At 41.5% G+C, this 22485-nt stretch overlaps 2 protein-coding genes across 8 annotated transcripts in view; both read left to right on the forward strand.

The window, feature by feature from the left end:
* The first annotated feature begins 444 nt into the window (after positions 1-444).
* Positions 445-3384, forward strand: nit1 (nitrilase 1). 3 transcript variants are annotated; one of them, XR_014799875.1, is made up of 7 exons: positions 445-677; positions 992-1225; positions 1427-1530; positions 1634-1770; positions 2272-2397; positions 2483-2817; positions 3173-3384. XR_014799875.1 is itself a non-coding variant. In XM_084923917.1 (6 exons), exons 1-6 carry the CDS (start codon positions 589-591, stop codon positions 2747-2749), a joined length of 957 nt encoding a protein of 318 aa, XP_084780043.1. In that variant the 5' UTR covers positions 445-588; the 3' UTR covers positions 2750-3384. The 3 variants fall into 3 exon arrangements, 2 of the variants coding, with proteins under 2 accessions (XP_084780043.1, XP_084780045.1); XM_084923917.1 differs by having other exon boundaries at positions 2483-3384; XM_084923919.1 differs by having other exon boundaries at positions 571-677; positions 958-1225; positions 2483-3384.
* A 1226-nt stretch (positions 3385-4610) lies between these two features.
* The window catches only part of clcn3 (Cl-/H+ antiporter 3), a 42161-nt gene continuing 24286 nt past the window's right edge, over positions 4611-22485 (forward strand). Inside the window, exons 1-2 of one of the 5 annotated variants that reach the window (XM_084923913.1) lie at positions 4611-4876; positions 15693-15874. In XM_084923913.1, coding sequence (XP_084780039.1) covers positions 15712-15874 — 163 coding nt within the window. In that variant the 5' untranslated portion in view covers positions 4611-4876; positions 15693-15711. Of the gene's footprint in view, positions 4877-15692; positions 15875-19914; positions 20243-22485 lie in introns of those variants that run through there. The other 4 variants (XM_084923907.1, XM_084923906.1, XM_084923912.1 and 1 more) reach the window with 4 other exon arrangements.

The following is a 22485-nucleotide window of genomic DNA, read 5'->3' on the forward strand; positions in this document are numbered from 1 at the left end:
CTCACTGAAAATACAATGTGTTTTTAATGCTCTATGCTTCAGTTACAAGGTGCATCTTCTACTTGGATCCATACAGTTCAAAAGGTTTGCATCGTTTGAAAGACGACAATGGTCCTACGTTGTGAGGGTAAAACGATGTCTGTAGAGTGAAAACTGTGGAAACTGCAGCAGTTTTTCACATTATATTTTCCATCAAATATCATATCATATTTGACCTCTGATCTCACTTTTACATTTCACATCTGCCTTTCTTTCAAGTTTACCTGAAGATTTGTTGTTTTTACTGCACTACAAACTTCCTAAAATACCTCTAAAGAGAAAAAAGTGAACCTGAAAAGTACATACTGCTCAGATAGCCGTGGTGGAGGTTTGCGCTCTCAGGGTGCTTCTTCAGCATTCTGTTAGTCACAGGCCAATACGACTGTCCACTAGGTGGAGCTGGTATGCTTTATTCCGGCGCTCAGAGGAGAAGAAGAATGAACCTTAACTCTTCCTGTTGAAGAGGACAGAGCAGAACACCACTGAAGTAAATGTTTATTGATGATACTAAAATCGCCCAATCAGGGAAGGTGACAGTGTCTGGGGCCGATGTTGACGCTCAGGTGCGTTTTGGGATCATCTGCAAAGCTTCTGGTCTCGTTCCCAGCTTTGAGACACAACACCAGGCTGCAAAACAGGTATGTTGTTGTTGTTGTTGCTGATTATTTTTACAGCTGTGAGCTAAGCAAAGTGTCATGAAGTTGCAAATTTTGGGTTATGTCAGCAAATAAGAGCATAAAAACTTGAAGAGTTGGTTCAAATACTGATTTATTTGTAGGTTTTGTTTTACAGATGTCTACCTGTCCTTAAAAGCCACAGTGAGTGCAGTGAGCTGCAGTCAGTAACTGTATAACAGAGTAGTAAGAGCAGTAGTTAATGATCAGCTGTGGTGGTGGTTGACCTGAACGTTTTCTTCAGCCTGCAGCTGAAAAACAACCTCTTCTCTGCGCAGCATGTCCGGCTCACTTCACCCGCTGGCCGCTGTCTGTCAGGTGACAGCCACCCCTGACAAAGAGGCCAACTTCTCTGCCTGCAAACAGCTGGTGGAGGAAGCCAAGCAGCGAGGGGCCAGCATGGTCTTCCTGCCTGAGGGCTTTGACTACATTGGATCCAGCAGAGAGGAGACGCTGGCGTTGTCAGAGAGCCTGGCAGGAGACACGATCTCAAGATACACTCAGCTGGCCAGGTAAACACACAGCCTTCAGTCTGTTTTATCCAGCGCCAACAATGAAACCCACTGGAGAGATTAAGTTCTCACTAACTGCTTAAATGCAATGTTAGTAAAATCAGCTTGTTAAGGCAAAATGTGCTCTTGGCTTCATAGTGTGCATGAACTGGAGTCAGCTGGAAACGTGTGGAGAAGTATTTAAATCGCTGTTTCTTTCAGGAAGTTGGAGTTGTGGTTGTCTCTTGGAGGATTTCATGAGAGGGGACACGACTGGGAGTCTGACCGACGGATCTACAACAGTCACGTCATAATTAACGATAGAGGTGCTTTCCGCTGTCTGCCCTTCCTCCCTTCCTGTCTCTGTTTAAAACCCCTTTAAAATAAATCTAGTTCATTCACGCTGACACGCTGTCGTTTCCTCCACAGGTGACATCGTTTCAGTCTACAGGAAGTCCCACTTGTTCGATGTGGAGCTGCCAGAAAAAGGCGTGTCCCTCAAAGAAAGCGCTTTCACCATTCCTGGACCCTCCCTCGTGGCCCCGGTCCAGACTCCAATCGGAAAGGTGTCACTTTAAGAGATTTTAAACATGCAAATAAATTTTAATTCCTCTTATTAAATTAAACATTTAGTTATTTAGGGGTTCAAATGTAAGCTAAGGTTGCTATAATCATGGGAATCCAGTCAGAATGCAAAAGAAAGCAGTGATTCTGCAGCTGGTTTTATTTTACAGTCCTTACATGTGTGCCAGGTGAGTTCAGTTAACATAAAAGAAACTCAGAGAGGAAATGAGGGAAAGATGACAACTGAGAAAAAAGGTAAATGAAATAAGAATATTTACTACAGTTTTCATGCTGGTTTCACAGAAACTTGCAGTTTCTCTTTACATTTGATGTTAAATATCCACCAAAAGTAAGTCAGGGTTATTTATCCTACAAGGTCTTGTTTGGACTACTTCAAAGATGGTGATTTGCAGTGTTTGAAACACCAAAGCACTGATTAAATGCAGTAACATTAAGGTGGGCACGTGCACTTTGTGCTTCTACTGACCCTGTGCTTAATCCAGGTGGGCTTGGGCATCTGCTACGATCTAAGATTTCCTGAGTTGTCGGTCGCCCTGCAGAGACACGGGGCTGAGATCCTGACATACCCGTCAGCCTTTACTGTAGCCACAGGAGCTGCTCACTGGGAGGTGAGCTGGCTCATTATAGGACAGCTGGATTGCTGTGAGATATAAACCAACATAAAAATGTTCCTTTAAATGCATTCACACTCAGGTGTTACTACGTGCCCGGGCAATTGAGACCCAGTGCTTCGTCCTGGCAGCGGCACAAGTTGGACGCCACCATGAGAAGCGCTCGTCATACGGACACGCCCTGGCCGTGGACCCCTGGGGCGAGGTGCTGGGTGACTGCGGGGAGGAGACGCAAGGTTTGGTGCTTGTGGAGGTGGACCTGGGGAAGGTTAGAAGCACAAGGAGGAACATGCCGGTCCAGCAGCACCGCAGAGACGATGCCTTCTACCGCAGCCTGCCTCAAACCTGAGAGGAACGTGGGAGGTGTTTAATGATGGATCCACAAATCAGGATGTCTGTAACAGCTGGCAGAATAAGGTGTCTTTTTTCACTTCAGGCTTCAAGCATTAATAGGAGATCAAAAAACACATCGTTGTGAGCTCAGAATCAACAAACCGAGGTGGTGGAAATTTTTCTTTCCTGTGTGGAAAGAAACAGCCAGTGTTTTTACATCAGTAGTTGACAGAAATTGAGGAAGTTCAAATTAGTTTTCTCTGCTCATGATGGAGAAATCTGAGATTTATTGATTTAAACTCTGAGTCATCAGTGTAGTAGGTCATCTTATTTCCAGTTATTAAAGCTCACTCACAGCCTTTTAGCTCTTCTGATAAAGAAAATAATTCTAAAATCATCCCACGAGTCTGTAAGTGACATTACTCCTTCTCATCAATAGGTGGTGCTGTTGGCCAGTAAGAGCACAGGAAGGGAGGAAAGCAAAATCCTGCAGTAAGAGAAGATATTGTGAAAGATGTGATGAGAAACAGCGGGGTTAAAACGGAATTGTTTTTCACAGTTAATTTATTAAAATGTGAATTATCTAAAAACACGACACTGTTTGTTTTCTTGTGTTCACTAATAAAAAAAATGAGTCTTTGCTTTTCTTCAGTGATGACTTGTTTCTGTCTGATGGGTCAAAATCCCAGCTCCAGCAAGAAACCTATGCATACAGTTAAACATGTATAACAGCTCTAAATATGAATATTAGGTTTAATACTTGTTGGTTTAGTTTTTTGAAATTGGAAAAAACAAAATACAGCATGTTTTCAGGTCCATGTGTGTATCCACAAATCTTTGCTTCATATTTGGGTAATATTCTTGCCTTATTTATTTTTGTAGGACAAAGTGACCACACAATAAAAACCCGCATGCAACCAGAAACGCACACAATCAAATATTAACTAAACAAACCTGGATGAACACATTCAAGAGGTGTAAAAAAACAAAAACAAAACACCTTTATTCTCAGAAATTTTTGGTTTTGAAAACATGACCAAACCATGAATGTAAGTTGTTTGTTTTTTTCTTAATTGAAGCCCAATATTTTATTGAAGAACAGTTGACAGCTGAAAATCGTTGCAACTTCCAGCAACCTCTAAAAGCTTGAAATTCCTATTTTCATCATATACATGGCTGCTGTTAGGGAATACATATTTTTCTCCAGGGATTGGTGTGATCGGTGTTTGCTAACCATTCTCCTAGGCCCATGTGAGTGCGGCTTTAACCAGACTGACTGACACAAAAGAGGACAGAGACAACAATCCCGATCTGTCTCTTACCTGGAGTCAAGTGGGTAAGAAACAAAACACAACTTTACTTTAAAGTTGTGTATTATTTTAATTTTAGTCAACAAGCTTAATTTAAGGCTTTATTTGTGGATTTAATTGCCACTTTTTTCATTAACTATGTCCGATTATAGTGTGTCCGCCCATCCCAGTGTCATGATTTGCTCTCTTGAAGGCCTCAGGGGAATTCCTTCACATCTGGGACAAAGTTCACTCAGACTGAAAAATGAGCTGGTTAGATTTTTATGGTCAAAGGTCAAGATCATTGAAACTTCACTTCTTTCCATGGAAAAGGGTTGTCAAACAAGTGGTCCACTGGCCAGAAATGATGACTGTTTCTGGTGGAAGTAGTTTGGATAACCATGTTTCTGCACACTCCTCGAATTTCGACATTTCACAGTGCACAAGCTTATCCGTTGCATTGCATAACTAAAAACTGATTGAAATGATTGAATTTTGCGTGATGAGTGATTAGTCGAACAACACAAGTCTGTGCAGCAGCGCCTTCGGTCGTCTCTGTCTGTTCGGTTGCAGTGTGGGATGAATAATTGATCAGCTGGCTGCTTCCAGGCTGTTGTACTATCACAGAGACGGTGGGTGGGAGCCGCTGTCCGCCGATGTCCGCCGCTGCTGCTGCTGGAATATGATGGGAACAGGAAGTGAACGTCACTGACACAGGAATGGGACTGAAAAAAGGAAAACACCACCAGGATGAGGAGAATGTCAAGCTCCTCGGCGTAGGAAACTAAACCCCGGCTTCAGCTCAGGAAAAGGATGAACTGCTGCATCCGAGCTGGATTTGAGGCATCAGGAAGGTACGTTTGCTATCATTTGCGGGTGCTGAGGTGAAGGTTAGCCAGCTGTGTGCTGGAGAACAGAGATGTGTGTTTCATCCTCCGAAGCTCTCCGTCCATCCACCCGTCCTCCTGTAGCTGTCAGATTCAGTGAACTTGGCTTCATTTCTCATCCTCGGCGCTGTCGAACAGGTGCTAGCGGGTTTGCTAGCTAGCTGTGGATACTAGCCTGGCTCCGCGTCGATGCCCCTTCAGTGGAAATTTACTGTTAGCCTGGCTGCACGTTTCACTGTGTTTTGCAAACAGTTTGCTGGAGTCAGGCCCTCGGGTTGCAGCTCAGGGTGAGTCTAGCTGGGGCTGTTGTCTTGTTGTTGTTGTTGTTTTTTCTGGACCTGTTTACCCTGTAATGGAGATGTAATAGTAGTGCACGCGCGGCTAACTGCCGAGCTCGTGTGGGTGCGAGAAAGGACTGTCGGTGCGATTTTGTTTCTGCCATGCTGGCTCTGACAGGGTTGTTTTTCTTCATTGGAGCCGAGGAAGCATCAGTGCGTCTGTACCTGTCCAACTCTGGAGCTGAAAGCTGGCTTTTCCTTGTTTAATATCATGTATAGGAGCATTTTTAAGCTATAACTCGCTTACTAACTAACTGTCAGGGACTTTAAAAAAGTTGGTCTGCAGGTCAAGCGCTGCATCTTTACAGTGGTGTTGTTTTCTTTTCGTGCACCAGATAATTCAGTGTGATGTTATTAAATGAGGTTTTCTCTGAGGTGTTTTCTACAAAGTGGAAAATACATTTGAAAACTGATGAGTATTTTTTTTTTCAGGCATAATGCCCCCAAATCACTGAAAGTAGTAGCTTTCAAAAAGTGAACGTTTTCAGGCTTTCCGTGATGGGAAACTGGTTTGGGTTTTTTTTGGTATCCTTGATCATTTGAAGTTGACCTATTATGCTGTCATGTGCATGAAGTCATAATTGTGGTCGCTGTTATTTATCACAACCATACAGGTCAGAATTACAATACACTCATCATGTGCAGAAATGTTATGGTGATTTTAAACTGTTCTTTTTTCAGGCTGGAATGATTATACAGCAATGAGTTTAAAAACAAATCTTGGTGCACAAGTTTGAATTTACTCTTGATTTTCTCAAATCCATTCAAAATTACATATATATGTAAAAGCTGAAATATATACATACATTCCCACTAGTATTTGGTTAAATGTCCCTAAGCAAGTCACATCTTGATGCTTTTTGTAGTCATCAACAAGCTTCTGAATATTGGCTACTCTTCTTGGCAGAAGGTGTAGAGTCCATTTAATTTGGTTGGTTTGCTAGCATGGCCTCTGCTGTTAGGCGCAGTCCACAAATTTTCAATAGGGTTGAGGTCAGGGCTTTGGGGAGGCCATTCTAGAAGCTTAATGTTAGCCTGATCGATCCAAAACCAGATCTGAAGTGTGTTTGGGATCATCATCGGTTTGGACACCCAAATGTGTCCAAGTTTTATCTGTCTTGCTGCTGATTTGAGGTAAAGTTGAAGAATTTGGAGGAAGTTCTCCTTTATTATTATTCCTCCACTTTGTGTAATGTACCAGTACCACTGGCAGCAAAACAGCTCCTGAGCATGATGCTACCACCCCCATGCTTCACAGCTGATACTCCAGTGAGTGCAGTCAAACAACTCCCTTTAATGCTGACAAAGAGAAACTACCTTTTTTAGTAGATCATGATCACTAACAACAAGTTATTAAACCTTGGCCAAGTCAAGATAAAAATGTTGAAAAACATTACTTATTAATAGTTAAGTGAGTGTATGTATACTTTTGACTGTGTGTATTAGAGAAAATTCTAAATACATTTAAAATTATTCAAAAACAAGAATTGGATGCATAAGTTTCTTGTTCTTTCTTGTTTTTGAAAGAAATTAAAGATGTATGGGGGCAGCCTGGCGTTTAGCACTGTTGCCTCACAGCAAAAAGGTCCTGAGTTCAATTCCACCATTGGGCCAGTGTCTTTCTGTGTGGAGTTTGCATGTTCTCTCTGTGCCTGCGTGGGTTCTCTCCAGGCAATCCGCCTTCCTCCCACAGTCCAAAGACATGCAGTTAGTGGGGTTAGGTTAATTGGTGCATCTAAATTGCCCATAGGTGTGAATGTGAGTGTGAATGGTTGTCTGTCTCTATGTGTTAGCCCTGTGACAGACTGGCAACCTGTCCTGGGTGTACCCTGCCTTAGGAGAGCTGGGATAGGCGACTCTGATAAGGCTAAGTGGAAGAGGATGGATGGATTAAACATGTATGTAGATGTATGCTGTACAACCATTTCACACTGGAGAAAGGCTGGAGCCTGTCCCAGCTACCATAGTGCAAAAGGCGGGGTACACCCTGGACAGGTCGACAGTTTTAGTTGATAATGATCACTACTCACATTCACACCTATGGGCAATTTAGATGCACCAGTTAACCTAACCCCACTAACTGCATGTCTTTGGACTGTAGGAGAAAGCCGGAGTATCCGGGGAGAGAACCCACGCAAACACAAACTCCACACAGAAAGGTCCCGGCTTGATGGTGTATGAGTAAAAAAAGTTTGCTAGAAAAATATTTTTAAGTGGATATAATATTGAATTTTTCAATTACTAAAAATGTTCCTCGTCAGGAACATATAGTTATTAAATCCACCGATTGCATGGTTGATAAATCATGCAGTTTTTGGTTGTGTTTAACTTCCTGAACTGTAACGAATGATCATCACAAATGACCTAATAATGATTTTTTTTTAACTGTTTTTAAGCAACTTTCAACACTTCACAAGACTGAATTCAAAATAAATATAAACACTAAAATAGTGAATCCCCACTTTTACAAAGCTGGAATTACAATATGTACTAATCAGTAATAATACTTTTAGATTTCTTTTAAGTCAACTAAACATTTCTCCTGTAAAAATCATGTCAAACACATGATGTGAAATGTGGGATGCTGCAGACACACAGATATTCTGTGTGATTAGTGATGAGCCTGATCATGATCAACATTCATATTAATATTCATTTTTATTCTATTCACGTAGCTCTGACACTAACATTGTTGACAAAGTGACCTTGACATTGAAAAAATTCTTAATATTATGCATAACCTCATGGTGATGTTCCCTTACTCTTGTATATCCATCTGTGTTTAAAAACCCGGTGTGTGTGTGTGTGTGTGTGTGTGTGTGTGTGTGTGTGTGTGTAATTTATGATTAGCCGGTAGTCCCGTCACAGCACAATCAGCATCAGTGGTGCTTTCACTTTTTCCACCCTGGCAGACACAGACAGGTCAGACCAAAGGCGCTGCAATGCTCTTTATTTGATTTGCTCTCTGCTGGGTTAATCAGCACTCACAGCAGCTCGTTCAACTGTTTCTCTCCCTCTTATCCACTTATGACCCGGTCTGTAAAGTTTGCTGCTTGCTATGTTGTAGGTCAGATTACACACACTGCCTGAGACTGGTTGAACATTTACGAATCCTGCTAAGTCTCAGTTTTGTCTTCTTCCTTACAAGAAAAATACAGCCTGTGTCTTTAATGAGACTTGTTTTCATTGTTATTGACAGTAATAGAAGTAGTATTAGTGCTTTTGACTGCTGAGTATATATTTTTCTGTCAAGTTACTTCCGTGTGTGTGTGTGTGTGTGTGTGTATTCAGCAACCAAAATACAATCTCTTTTAAAGTGAGGCCTGCGGTTTATACACAATTGATGACAATTAATTTAGGGGTTTTTTTAGCTAAAGATTTACTGATACTTCAGTGAACTTATAAATAAAAACTGTCTGTAGTTGGAGTGCAGTCCCTCAAGCTGCTGACCTTTTACTGGTAGAGTCCTCCACACTACGTTAACTCTCCTGCTAGCTACCAATACGCCACTGTGGACGTGCTGTGTAGTAAACAACATGCAGTTCAGTTCCATTCAGGTTTATTTATGTAGCACCACTTCACAATAACAGTCACTGCAAGCAGAGCTTGATATAGAAACTTAGTTGTCCACCTTAAAAATAACCTATAATGCAGTCATTAGGCAATGATATATCTGTGTGTTAATATAAAAAAAGTCTGACAGTCAGTTGATCAGTGTTACTGGAAATGTGTATGTGCATACAGAACTTATTTTGACCGTGTACATTTGACAAATTTAGCTATTTATTGGTAATTTTCATTTGTTTGTCTGGAACAGGTCGCTCTTGCAAATGAGACATTGGATCTCAATACGACAACTTGTATAAATAAAGGTTAAATAAATAAATACAAATTTGAAGTCCTCTGTGGTCCTTGTGCTATCAGCACCTGTATTAATCTGTTGTTATTTAGTCACATATTTGTTCTTTGTGATACAAAACTCGCTTTGGAGAAATGCATATTCTGCTTCCACCGTTTGAGAAACTGGGACCCGATCAATACTGAGTTTTAGAGGCAGTCAAGCTATTATTCATGCTTTTATTTCCTCTCAATTAGATTACTGCTGTGGCCTTTTAACAGTTATCAGTCAGAACACCACTTAATAGATTTCAATTTGTTCAAAATGGAGCAGCACGAATTCCTGCAAGAGCAAAGACAAGTGAACATAGACCAGTTTTAAGGACTCTGCACCGGCTGCCAGTTTGTTTTAGAAGTATGTTTAACTCTACTGTTAAAGCCTTTCATTGTCCCAGTATTGGCTCTGCAGTCACCTCCTGACTGTTCTGCACCGCCTCTTTAATACAAAACACAACTGAGTGTTTGTGTTAGCCAGGCAGGCAGAAGAACCCGAACTTCACAACTATCTTCTTTTTCGTTACTCTTTTTTTTTTTTTAACAATTGTTTGTTTTATAACGTCTAACTTTTACATTTTTAGGTTATTGTTAGTTTATCCTTGTCTGCTGAGTCACACTGCAAATACTCTCAATGCTGTGCTTCAGTCTTCACTGGTCTATTTGAAAATGTAGATTTTAAATAGATATGCAGATTATGTCTATAGCTCACTATAAGATAAATAACTTTATTATTATTAATCATACTTTTATAATCATCTGCCAAACACATTGTCTACTTCGTATAGTTTTCTAAGTACAGATTTAATGTTATAAACTAGGTACATGTAGTTTGAACCGTTGTGCCTTTAAGTTAAACCCAGTCACACAGACCTAGAGACGGGTTGGTGACTATCTGGCAACCACCGGTCTCTAGGGAAAACTGAGTATTCCCCAGCTGACACGTTCACCATCAAAGTAAAGATGTGCCTCCCTCCAGCAACCAACATGTTTCCATAGGTGCAGCTTTTACTTTGAAGGCAAATATTTTGCAGTTTGTGTTGCATCTTTCTCAGGTTCTCAACCGCTTGTAGAGCAACTATTGAGCGTTTGCAGACAAGTCTGAGTCCTCACTGCAGACTACAGGCAACCCAGGCCACCTGCCACTGACCAACACAGTCACAATCACAAGGTGGTTTTCAGTGCAGCACTTCTTTGCAACTGGTCTTTAGGTCAATGTGCCTGGGCCTTAGCAGCTTTTTGGGGGGGCTTTTTCCACTTGTAGCTGGTGGTTGCCAGATGGTCACAACCAGTCTATAGCCCTGTTTGACTACGGCCTATCTGATCAAATATATTATCACTGATAGTAGTAGTGTTATTATAAGTATTACCCTTATTACATTTTACTTTGACTGCTCGTTAAATAATTATAAAACATTTTGGAAATGATCATTTCTATTGGGTGTAACTTTGGTGCTGAAGTGGCAGAAAAATGATGATATAAGTTGATTAAATGATACTCGTCTGTTTCAGTAAACTAATAACTGCTTTATTACATGTGCATGTTTGGCTGTATATGCGTGTGTTATTTTCTCAAATTGACTTCCCTGCATGACTTCACACCTTCAGCCATCAGTATCAGTGACACAGTCAGAGCAGTTGGCTGCTTGTTGCTGAAGTGCTGTTAATTATGATGCGTGAAAGCCCCGTGCTGTGCTGGGGCTGCTCTACATCGGATGTTTCCCTACAAAACAATCCATATATCGACCGCCCGCTGCCTATGATGGATACGCATGTCAAGTCCTCTCTGTGAAGGAGGTACGAGCCCGACCGTTAGAGGGAGGGTAAAAAGCGGAGTCACATCTCAGCAACAGTCGCCTGGGCAACACCTCCATAGTGACCGGCTGAAGAAAGATAAGGTCCCTCGCTGCTCAACTAGTTGTATAACATCAGCAGACCCTGCAGCATTTTGTTGCTGCACTGCTGATTATGCTGCACTTATCAGCTTACCCTCAAACAGCGAGCTGCAATCTGAGTTGCTCGGTTGCAGCTCCTAAATAATCAACACCCTCCGGTCTCCCTGGTGTAATTATTGTTTTGATTTCTGTTGCAGAGAAAGAGGGGAAACTTGAACAAGTACACTGCAGACTGTCATAATTATAGCTATCACATGGCACTAGCAGAGCTGAGTAAAAGAAAATATGATGGTTAGAATTGAAGCTGTCCATCATTAAGAGACGCAGCAGCGTAGTTCATCTCATACGTGCATTTTATTGTCTTAGCTTGCGATGCTTCGTGAGTCAGCACCCCTGCTGTGCCTAAATGTGCGCTTTATTTAAATGCCAGAATTGGCAGAGTATGGATCCAAGATCTTAGTGGAGTGGAGGTCAAACAGCGAAGAGAAAACAATCTCTGCCTCAGGGTTGTTTCTGCAAATAGGCTGAATTGAATTTCCTGACCGTACTGATTTGATAAAGCTCAAAGGGAAATCCCGTCTCACAGTGAATGAGTGTGATTGTTGGCTCGGGGAAAGTTTGTCTTTTCTTTTTTCCTCACATTGTGGAGCTGGTTCCAGTGAGGATTACTGCTCTGTAGCTCCACCGTTGGCCTTTGCAGAAGGCTGTCGTGTGCTGTCATAACAAGTGTCAGCGTTTGTTTGTTGGAGGTGAGAGATTTTCACTACAGAACAGCGTCTGAAGGGAGGGGTCCAGTTATGAGAAACATGTTTGTGTGATTCCTGCGGGTGGGTAAGAACGGGATATTTAATGACTTAGCATTTTTATTTGATACATTTTGATCAGTTTGCATTTTTATCATGCAAACTGAGCGGGATAGACGATGATAAATTGTGTATTAGTGCACAATTATTAATTGTGATGAGTAATAATTGAAAATTGCAGATCTGTTGCCGTCTGCTGTACATATGGAGAAAATGACATTAAAGAAATTCACATAGATGCCTCCACAAATCGTGAGGTAGGTGCTGCCAGATAGTGATTCAACTGCCAAATGCCATAGGCAGAAACCCTGAAACCAGAAACCTCACCCTGCAAGCCTTCACCAATCTATCTGAGAATGATTGAAGTCAATCTGAGGCGGACCACGATCGTTGGAAACAGGTTGCCACGTGTCGCATGTTCCACCTCTGGGTGACCAGTTGATCATCACAGGCTACGTCCACACGTTTCTCTCGTTTTCTCTCCGTTTTGGCCTCCCGTCCACACTGAGACAGCATTTTCCCCAAGGAAAAACGCAGCGTTTTGAAAACGCTCTCGAAAACGCATTCATTTCAAAACGGAGCTGCCCCGTCGCAGTGTGGACACTCGAAAACACAGACTTTCTAAAACGATGACGCATTTTAGTCATGTGATGCAGTCATTTGACCAATTAAACAAAGATAGCGGAGGGCTAATTATACAGCAGTTGTTTTGATTGCTCTCAATTTTGACAGCCCTATTAAAGATTAATATCAGTTTGTACATGCTCCAGATAGCTTTTCTTCAAATTCTTTAATTCTCACTCGCTTGTGCGCATGCGCAGGACTGAAACGTAAGCGTTTTGGGCCGTTTCAATGTGGACGCACAACTCTGTGAAAACGACTGAAAACGCTAGTGTGGGCGCGGAGCGTTTTCAGACGAAAACGCCGTTTTCAAATCTATCCGGGCTAGTGTGGACGTAGCCTCAGTTACATTGAAGCAGTTGCCAAATGTGACAAAAAAATTCAATGCAACCACCGCTGCAGGGTGTGGAGAAGTACCTCATATGGTGCTGTTGAATGAAGGCTAGCAAGACAGGAGAGAGATGTCACAAAGCCAGGTTACTTATGTTTGCAGAGGATTGTATTTGATCTATATTTATTCTTTCAAAAAGCCGTTGTGTGTGTCTTTCTGTGAACCACACAATTCACTTCATTGGTAACACAACCTTAAAACATGCTGTGACCACCAGCTGTGACTCACACACAAAGACTTTCAGCAGTGCAGTGTGCAGAGGTTAAGATGGGCTTCATTTTTGGGGCGAATTTAAGGACGATGCCACTTAATTGTGACAGGCCCAGTTTGACTCTGGCCTGCAGTGGAAAGCTGGATCTCCCGCTATTCCCCTTTTTCCTGTCTACTTTTATACTATTATATTCAATCTGGATCCAATGACAGAATCTGTATCACTGATGGACATATGGTTATTTTAAAAGTCAATCTAGAGTTCCACAGTGAGTTCCAGTATCCCAATACTTAATGAAGAAAAAAAATACTTTCTTATAATCCTGAAAAAGCAACAGAGCGGGGGAAAACCCTCAAACTTTATGCAGATATAATCTGACAAGGAGAAGATAGATGAACAATAGCGGTGCCTTCCCCGCTGTTTTTATCTTAAAACAGAGTTTTGTGCACCTTGAAGTCTAAATTTAACTGGTTTCAGGAAGTAATATGAAGAAAAGCACTGTGTGGAGAAACACCCGTCAGGAAATGAACGACTTTAGCGTGAAGCAACGTAGGAACTACAGGGCTGACTAAGCATGTTTTACTTCTGGCCATAATTCAGTCAGTGTTATCCAAGCAGGAAAACACACACACACACACACACACACAGAGAAATCAGCAGTGGTCAGGTTTCAGCTCTGAAACGCTACTTTTCTGTCTTGCTCTTTTTTTTCTTTTTTCTTTTTTTTTGTCTCAATAAAAAGTTAACAACACAGACTGAGTAGGAAGTTTAGCTCCTCTAGAATATAAATATAGAGAGCTAATGTCCGTTTTAAGCCCAGGTCTCCTTTCACAAGTGTATTGGATAAATATAGAGCCACCTGTGCATCCTTGATTAATAAAGACCCTCCATTATTCAGCACCAGGCTGCTGATATTCCATCTTTCCCAATTACAGCTTGGCTCATCATGTTTCGAGGTACATATTTCTATTAATAGCCGAAGGTCACCTTTAATCTTCAGGACCCGCTGCACTGTCATCGTGTGTGGGGCCTGGTCAGGATCACTTTTGGTTTGGTCCTGAGTCACGTTTGTGGTTACGTATTGAGGTGTAGTTTCCGACTTTTCCACAAGGGGGCGAGATGTAAGAGCAGGTGGCGTGCAGGGGCATTGAACAGGCTCTGTAATTTTTCCCCCAGCAGGAATATTATCATAATCGTGCTCTCATTGTGGAGAGGATACCCATGTGTCATTTTAATCCCTCAGTCTATAAATAACCTTCACTTGGCTGCGCTGCGGGTGGAAGGGCCTTCGGTTTGGTGCATCATCTTTGCCAAATAAATCACCAAATCACCAAATCACTTTTATTGTCACGTCACATGTGCAGGTACACTGGTACAGTACATGCGAGTGAAATTCTTGCGTGCGAGCTTCACAAGCAACAGAGTTGTGCAAAAATACAATAACACAAAACAAGCAAAATATAAGAATGGCTAAATCTGAGAGTAATAAATATATGTACAATATAAGAGTGTAGCTGTTTCTTGGGGGAGCTCGCGACAAGGCTGCCATACTCGGTGCCATCTTGGTGTATCAAATACTTAAGATTTAAAATTTTTAGTGTTGTGTGAAGAAAACAAGTAGGCTAAGAAACAAAAATAAATTAACTTATTCATATGCCAAACACCATTGAAACATTGGGCATATAAAACAAAATAAAGCTTTTACACAAAAAGGGAAAAAAGACTTTAGACGAGCATTAAGAAGAAGTAATATAGGGTTGTTAGGTTTTGGGGTTTTTTTGTGGTTAAATTACCCATTTAAGTCTGAAAAATAACCCCAACACTGGGATTTATTGATGGACTGAACTCTGCAGTTAGAGGCTGGAGGTTTCTTCTGCTCACTGCGCCTCAGGTCTGATTTGTTGCTGTGCCACGTCATTGCCATGAAGGGTTCACTTTGGGTCACGAGCTGATCATCATCTTCATCATTGTGCGTTTTTCTCTTCTCATTACCCGCTGTCAGCCTGCATTCATCTTTCAGCTGAATGGATGTCTCATCCCTCTCGTCTGCAGAAAGAAATTAATGGCTGCAGATGGATGACACGTTGGAGTTTTATCATATCAAAGCTACGCTCTGCAAAACGCCAACAGATTAAATGGTGTAATATCTTGTTATCTGTTTTTATATTATTCAGTTAATACAGATGGAGATAAAAAAAAAAAGTATGTGTGATGCATGAAAAAGAGAGAGGGTAAAATTTTCTGTTTGGGGTGGCATAAAGTGTACTTGCAGACCCATGACGTGCCTGGATGTGTGACAGCGTAGGATCATGTGAATAAGTCTGCATTCACACTGGACTAGAGACCAGTCTGCAACCATTTGGCATCCACTGGTCATGAAGTAATGATGGGTATTCTTCGACCAATTGCGAGCCCCAGTCACACAGGTCTACAGACCATTCGGTGAATGTATCAACCATCAAAGCATTGCTGTATTTGATTCCGATGTGTTTGTTGTGCCCGTCTATCGTTGCTATTTACCTGCTAACATACCACCCTGCTCACCTGTGCCCCTCATAGACTCACTTCACCATGTAAACTCTTTAATCAAGCACAATATGTATAACTCCTCCACTCCCCTCCTTATCACCCAGGGTCCCGGCGCGTTGCTAAATGGAGTCGGAGCAGCTGTACCACAGAGGTTACTGCAGGAACAGCTACAACAGCATCGCCAGCGCCAGCAGCGACGAGGAGCTGCTGGATGGAGCCGGCGTCATCATGGACTTCCACACCACCGAGGATGACAACCTGCTGGATGGGGACGCTGCCTCCCCAGGTAGGGAGTACGGGAAATTCTTTTCCAGCGCTTTGATTGGTCAGAATCTGGACATCTTGAGCTTCCCTTCACGAATCCCCCGACCCTCCTTTCCTTGAACTCTCAGTGAGCTTCCCCATCGTTGCCATCTTACGGCTCTCTGTTGGTCTCTGGGTGTGAGTCATCGCACTGCTGATGCTTGTGTGTGCTTCTGTCTTGTGCCACCACCACCCTCATCTTCATCATCATCAACTGTTCTCTATGTCAAACCCTGGAAAAACTTTCTCTTAAACCATCCACCCAGCATCATTGTCCTGCTTCCATTTTCACCATTGAAGACAAAGAACTTTCACAGTTATCTTATCTCATATTCACTTTCTAGATTTTCTTTAAGAACCATTAACCATGTCTTCCTGTTTTTACCCATGAAAATTTCTGGAGCTGTATTACCAAATATGATAGTTTTCATCAATTAAATGTAACAGAAGTAACAAACATGTAAAACAGACATGGCACTTAACTGATTATCAATGACCTTTTTAACATCGTCCAATTAAAACTGAGTTAATTAGCTGTTTTGTAATCACATGTAAGGCAGTTTTAGCAGCTCCATGTAGTTTTTTTTCTTCCTTTGTTCATTAGTTGCTGTCTCTGCATACCACCTTATTTCTAATTGTTGCTCTGTTGCGTGGTTTTATAGTTTGTCCTCTTCTAGCATCCTGTTTATCTTGCCGTGCTGTTTCAATCGATCAGTTTGACCTTATCACCTCTTTAATGTTCTTGCTTCCTGTTTCCTAAAGTGTGCCTCATTGCATGTTGTCATTTCTGCTTTTGCGCTTTCTCCTCCTCCTTTCGTCCCTTGGCACATGCAGACGTTCCTGTCAGGTAGCTGTTAAGCGGAGGTGGTGGTAGTAGTACTGTCATGTGGCAGAGCGGGTTGATCCGCTGTGTTTTGCCAAGTTGGAGCAAATGTTACAGTTACTTAATTACTTCATTCACAGACAGCGCTGAATGTGATCTCTCCCGTGCCAGGCTGCCACGTTTCATAATTCCCATCATGCCTATCATTTTTCAGCACGGTCACCCGCTTCTCAGTCAGTCAGCGTCTCAGTGGTGCTCCGACTCGCTTATCCCCATCAGCACCCAATCCGCAGCTTCCTGTTTTCTCTTCCTCGTCTCAGTAAATATGCTGATTCGTTTAATTTCTTACTCGCAGCTGATCAAACAGAGAGCGCGCGTCGTGCTGAGGATCGTGTCAGAGGTGTCGGCCGAGCTCGGCTCTCCAAATATGAGCCGCTCGTGTTTAGTCAGAATATCTCTGCGCTGAAGCGGTGTCTCTCTTTGAATGCAGAACGAAGACTGATTTTGGCAAGCTAGTGTGTTTATGCAGGCGATAAAGGCACCGCATTCAGTTTCAACCCTGTTTTGAGTGTTTGTTTAGCAGAGAGGTTATTTTCCCTCTTTGATAAAAGGATAATTAGGATCAACTGTTTCTATTTGATACATTTCTTGAATTGCAGATGGCTTAAAATGAAGATACAGTACACGACAATAATTTTTTTCTTTTTTTTTGGTAAGCCTGTGCTGAAAGCAGAATCCTGACTGTCATCTTTCTTTTCTGTGGTCCCGGTGATTGCAGCTCTTCTTGCATACTGAATAGTGCAGCCGTGCATCTCTGCCACTTTTGCTGCTCCTTCTCCTGACTTTAAATCTGCAAAGTAAACACTAATACCTGTAGCCAAGCATACACATCTACCCTAAGAGTCAGTCTAAGTAAAGGTTGAAAGGTTTCACAGGGGAGTTTCCCTTTAGTAAAGTAAAATGTTGAGTCTTGACTGAGCATTTTCATTATTAAACAGTGAAACTGAGGGTGACCAGGCTAGTCAGAGGAGAGACACATGACTTTTAACTGCATGGGCGACCAGACAAGAGGGAGATTGTACGGAACAAGATCAGTCTGGCTAGCTTTGTTGTAATGATCATTAGAAATAAGTAAATCAAGTTTGGCTGGATTAAAAAAAAAAGTATCCTGGCAGGATCTTAACAGGAGCAGCAAAGGCATCAGCTGTAGAGCTGATTGCTTGAAGCATGATTTATGTCTGCAGGTAGGTTTAGCATGCTAACATGTGTCATGGCTATTACACAACCTGATATTGTTCGTTATCAGGATTTCTTCAGTCACTGGGACTGAAAATCATGTTTATATACAGTTTTGAAAGACTGCACATGGGAGAAGTTTGCCTGCAGGGCTTTTTGTAAAAAAAAAAAACAAAAACAGAAAGGCAAATTAATGTGTTACCTAAAGGCCTATTTTAAAGCAAATCCCCTTCTAAAAATAAATGTGTAGTTTACACCCATCCATAGGGGCTAGAGCTTATCCTAGCTGTCCGGTCGGGATTCTGTCGCAGGGCCAGCACTGGGTGATGCACAACCATTTATAGTTACCAGCTGGAGAGAACCAATACAGGCACAGGAAGAAGATGTGAACCCAGCCAGTGGATTTAAACTGAGGAACTTGTTCCTGTGAGCAGTGATAGTGCTAACCACTGTGCTGCACCATGCAGTTCATTTTCTGCCTAAAACTAAATAGTGATTGATAACTGCTTTTCTTACAGCATTTTTTAAAAATGTATTATAAAATAGTCTTTGTTTTATCTTAAAGTAATGTTGTCAAATTTAGGTTTGGTTTCATGTCAGACATAAACCTCAGTCACATGGAAAAACAGGGGTTTGTTTTGCTCCTTAGCAAAGTCAAGCTCTGAAAGCGACCTCTAGAACACAGCTCGATCCTTTTTTCTTTGTAACTTAAAAACACTGCTGCAGCACGTTCCCGGGTAGACCCTGGTCAGTTCTGTGTGTGGCTTATTTAGCCAAAGTCACAAATACATAACAGTGGCTATACTGACCACACCGTTTAGAATTTAACTGTTGTTTATGTGCACTGCCACCATCTTGGATTGTTAAGCTGGGGTCAGTGGGGTTGCTTTGACATTCCAAGTTGGAGATCTGACTTGAGGGCATGTTCCAGCCGTAAATTTCCACTTCAAAAGAAACCATCTTTATATGGAGCACACCCCTTCCACTTCAACATGAGCTACACCTTAGTGTTTCTCACTGAGCCGCAAAGCTGTGACATCACAATGTTGTGATTGGTCAGTTGCAGTGATGGCGCTGGAACAGCAACACTGTATATATTGTTAGAAAACTACGAACACAGTGACATCGGATACACAATTACAGCACTGATGTTAGTTTTTGGTCTGATTTAGCATTTTGACATGTTAGCTTATTAGTATAAAATTCTGAACATGTTTTATAGATATTAGTATATTAATGTTTGTAAAATAGCCCACCCAGTATTTTTGACGCTGGTAGTAAAAGTAATATTTAGGAGATATGGCCTGATAGTATTATAGTTCCTTAAATGTCTTATAGTACATTTTATAGTAATTGTTTGGTATTGCTTGGTGTATACCAATCCAGGGTATACACCAACCATGGAGCTGGATCATTGAAGTCACTGAAATTCATCCTGTGTGGAAATATTGAGGATGGCTTTGAGAGTTGTCGTCTTTGTCTCGTCTCTTTATGTGCAGAGAGTAGCAGAGGGTGTGTTTCAGGTACTGAGTGTTTATATAAGAGGGATTGGCTTAAAGTTCCGTGTCTTCAGGTTCTGTTGATGTACTCTGAACGTGGTGAAAAGGTGAAAGCATAAATTAACCTTAAGCTGTCACCTTTTGTGTTCTCACTGCTGCTACAAACAGAAAACTGTGAGAGAAAACACTAATTATACACTAATGACACAGTCAGACAGAGAAACCCTTTTCTTTCTTTAAGAAATCTTTAATAATTAACAGTAATTAACAGCTAATGACTGGCTTCCTTTCCACATTGATATTTTGGACCATATTGTATTGCAGCACATTACTACAGGCCTGAGCTCCACCTACCTGACTCGTCATTCATGCTTTGTGTGTGATAGACGTGGAACAGCATTCCCATGAACCAGTCTTGGTGCCGGCGGGTGCGAGCGAAGGAAATCTCTGGATGAATGCCTTTCCTTGAAGTTGGTGTGCTGCCCGTGTCTGCTTCTCTGTGCTATTTTTACGTGAGGGGTGGGTTCATAGAAAACCCCGTAAAGCCCTCCTCTGAGCTTAGACTGCAGTGTGACCAAGGAGCCGGATCACTCAGTAGTCCCATGGAGTGTTGGAGTGAGACTTGTTGCACTGGACTTTTACTGGAACACATTTTATGGAAACCTGAGAGACCTGTTGTGGTTTTGCTGCTTTGAAGTGCTGACAAGGGCTTTTTTTAAAGGAGGGAGGTGACAAACTATGGCTGATATCACCTGTGCCACTGCTGAGCAGCGATAACACGTCGTGACAAAAGGTAAGGAGGCGTGAAGGTAAAAGGATTTCAATTTGTGAAATCCTAGAATAACACAGTTAAGCCTGAAACCACAAAAGAGGGAACTGAGTCTGGTTTTTGTTTCATATAATAACACATGATTACACCGAGTTTACAAAACATCTTTGAAACATAGGGACTGATTCTTTTTGGATTTTACCCGTGACATTGTTTTCAGTTATTTTGGAGATGTTTAACCAGTAATGTTGAGTCATAGTGCCTAAGTTCTGGGATGTCCAGATAATATCTCGGGTGATTTTTGTTTTTGTTTGTTTTGGTCTGTGTCTGCTGTTCTGACGTGGTTGACACTTTGTTTTTGGTTTTTATTCAGGATTCAGTTTCTTTTGCAGCCCTCATAAATGTTTCATTTTCTTCTTGGATGCTAAAGGCAAGACAACACATCAGTGCCCAACTACTACATTCTGCTTTCTTTCTTTCCATCCATGGACTGACAGAGATTTCAGATAAAAACTGGTGTGGAAAGTTTTCTTTATCATTTTAGGATGTAAGTAGAGGTGTACTGTGCTGGCTGAGGCTCTAGGTTTTTCAAAGTGCTTTTTATTGACTTTTATTGGCATTTTTCATGTGTAGTGCGTCTTCAAGTGAGGTTTTACAACTTCACAGTGTCACGGACAGCAAATATTGATGCACTTCAGAAATGAATCAGTCTGTTGTGGAGTAAGATTTCAACGTGGATGTTAGTGACTCAAACTAAACAGCAACATATTAATGACTAACCTTGTGCTGTGGGTGAGCTCAACTCTTGGCTAAACATGAAGGTTTACTGAGAACAGTCTAACCCACATCCTACATCCTTCCTGTGCTAATGTGTTTTACATTGGTGTAACCATAGCTCTACTGCTGGTCACAAGGCAGCAGATATACGCTAACTAGCTCAATTTCACTAGCCTTCAAAAATGTTGCTAGCATTTACTTTTCTGTCTTTGTTTACGTCCACTGTTTAATGTGTCACAGTGCTTGTTTGCCTTTGGGATTTGAAGGAGCTTTGCACTGAAGTTTTTGTCCTCGCTGCTGAGGGTTCAATTCCCCACCTGGCCATTTGCATGTCATCCCTTGACCTCTATACTGTTACATATATGGTCATTATGTGGGTTTTTTGGCCGTTTTAGTCCTCCCTGCAGAGACTAGGCAGATCTAATGGGGATTTGATTTTCCTGAAATAACGCACATCAGTCTTAAACGGGAACGGGAAAAAGTAATCCCGTTACTTTACTGATTACTTATTTTCAAAAGTAATTAATTACTTAGTTACTTAGTTACTTTTTAAAAACACGATTTACAACCTGAATAGGTGATAAAGCGATAGATCTTTCAGCCCAATTCTACTTTTTCTGCATAATCCATCATAGAAGATGTAATCAAATGGAAAAGTCTCTTTTTAAAACTTGTTTTATTTGTTTTAACCTTTTAACTTTATGCATCAAGCAAAAAATTAATTATATGCAACATTCTCTGACTGGAAGAAATTTGTTTAACATTTAAACCTATTTTCTGCACATTCCTACGGAGCCCCTCTGATGACATGGTCCAAAAAACAAATAAATTGTGGCCACAAAATACTACTTCGTGGGCACGAAATGGGTATAACGTGCGCACGAAATGCTAATTTGTGCCCACGAAATACTATTTCGATGGCACTGAAGGTTTTGTCCTCGCTGCTGAGGGTTCAATTCCCCGCCTGGCCACGAAATACTATTTCGAGGGCACGAAACACTTGACCGATAACCGCGATCCTTCCCAGGCCCTTGCAGATGGTTGACAATAAAATCTATTATTTAGGTCGCAATTACGTCTGTAAAGCAACTTGGCTCTCAATATCCGGTTTAAATGTCTCTCCGTAATAATGGTTCCTTGCATTGCAGGCTTTTCAAAATGCATTTGTAGCTCATTCCCAGCCTAAAATAAAACTCAATCATACCGTCTCTGTCCATGGTGTATAGGTTTAGCCTACTCTTATGCCTATGGTTCTACGCAACTGTGATGTGCGCACGTCATCTATTTCGTTGCCACAAATGCGTAATTCGTTGCCACGTTATACCCAATTCGTCCACACAAATTAGCATTTCGTGCGCACGTTATACTATTTCGAGGGCACGAAGTAGTATTTTGTGGCCACAATTTATTTGTTTTTTGTTACAAGTAACGCGTTACTGCCCATCTCTGCCATAGACTATTAAACAAATTAATATTAGTCCGACTTTATT

Source organism: Perissodus microlepis, chromosome 3, assembly GCF_051167445.1.
Source record: "Perissodus microlepis isolate ML-2025 ecotype Zambia chromosome 3, ASM5116744v1, whole genome shotgun sequence".
Lineage (NCBI taxonomy): Eukaryota > Metazoa > Chordata > Actinopteri > Cichliformes > Cichlidae > Perissodus > Perissodus microlepis.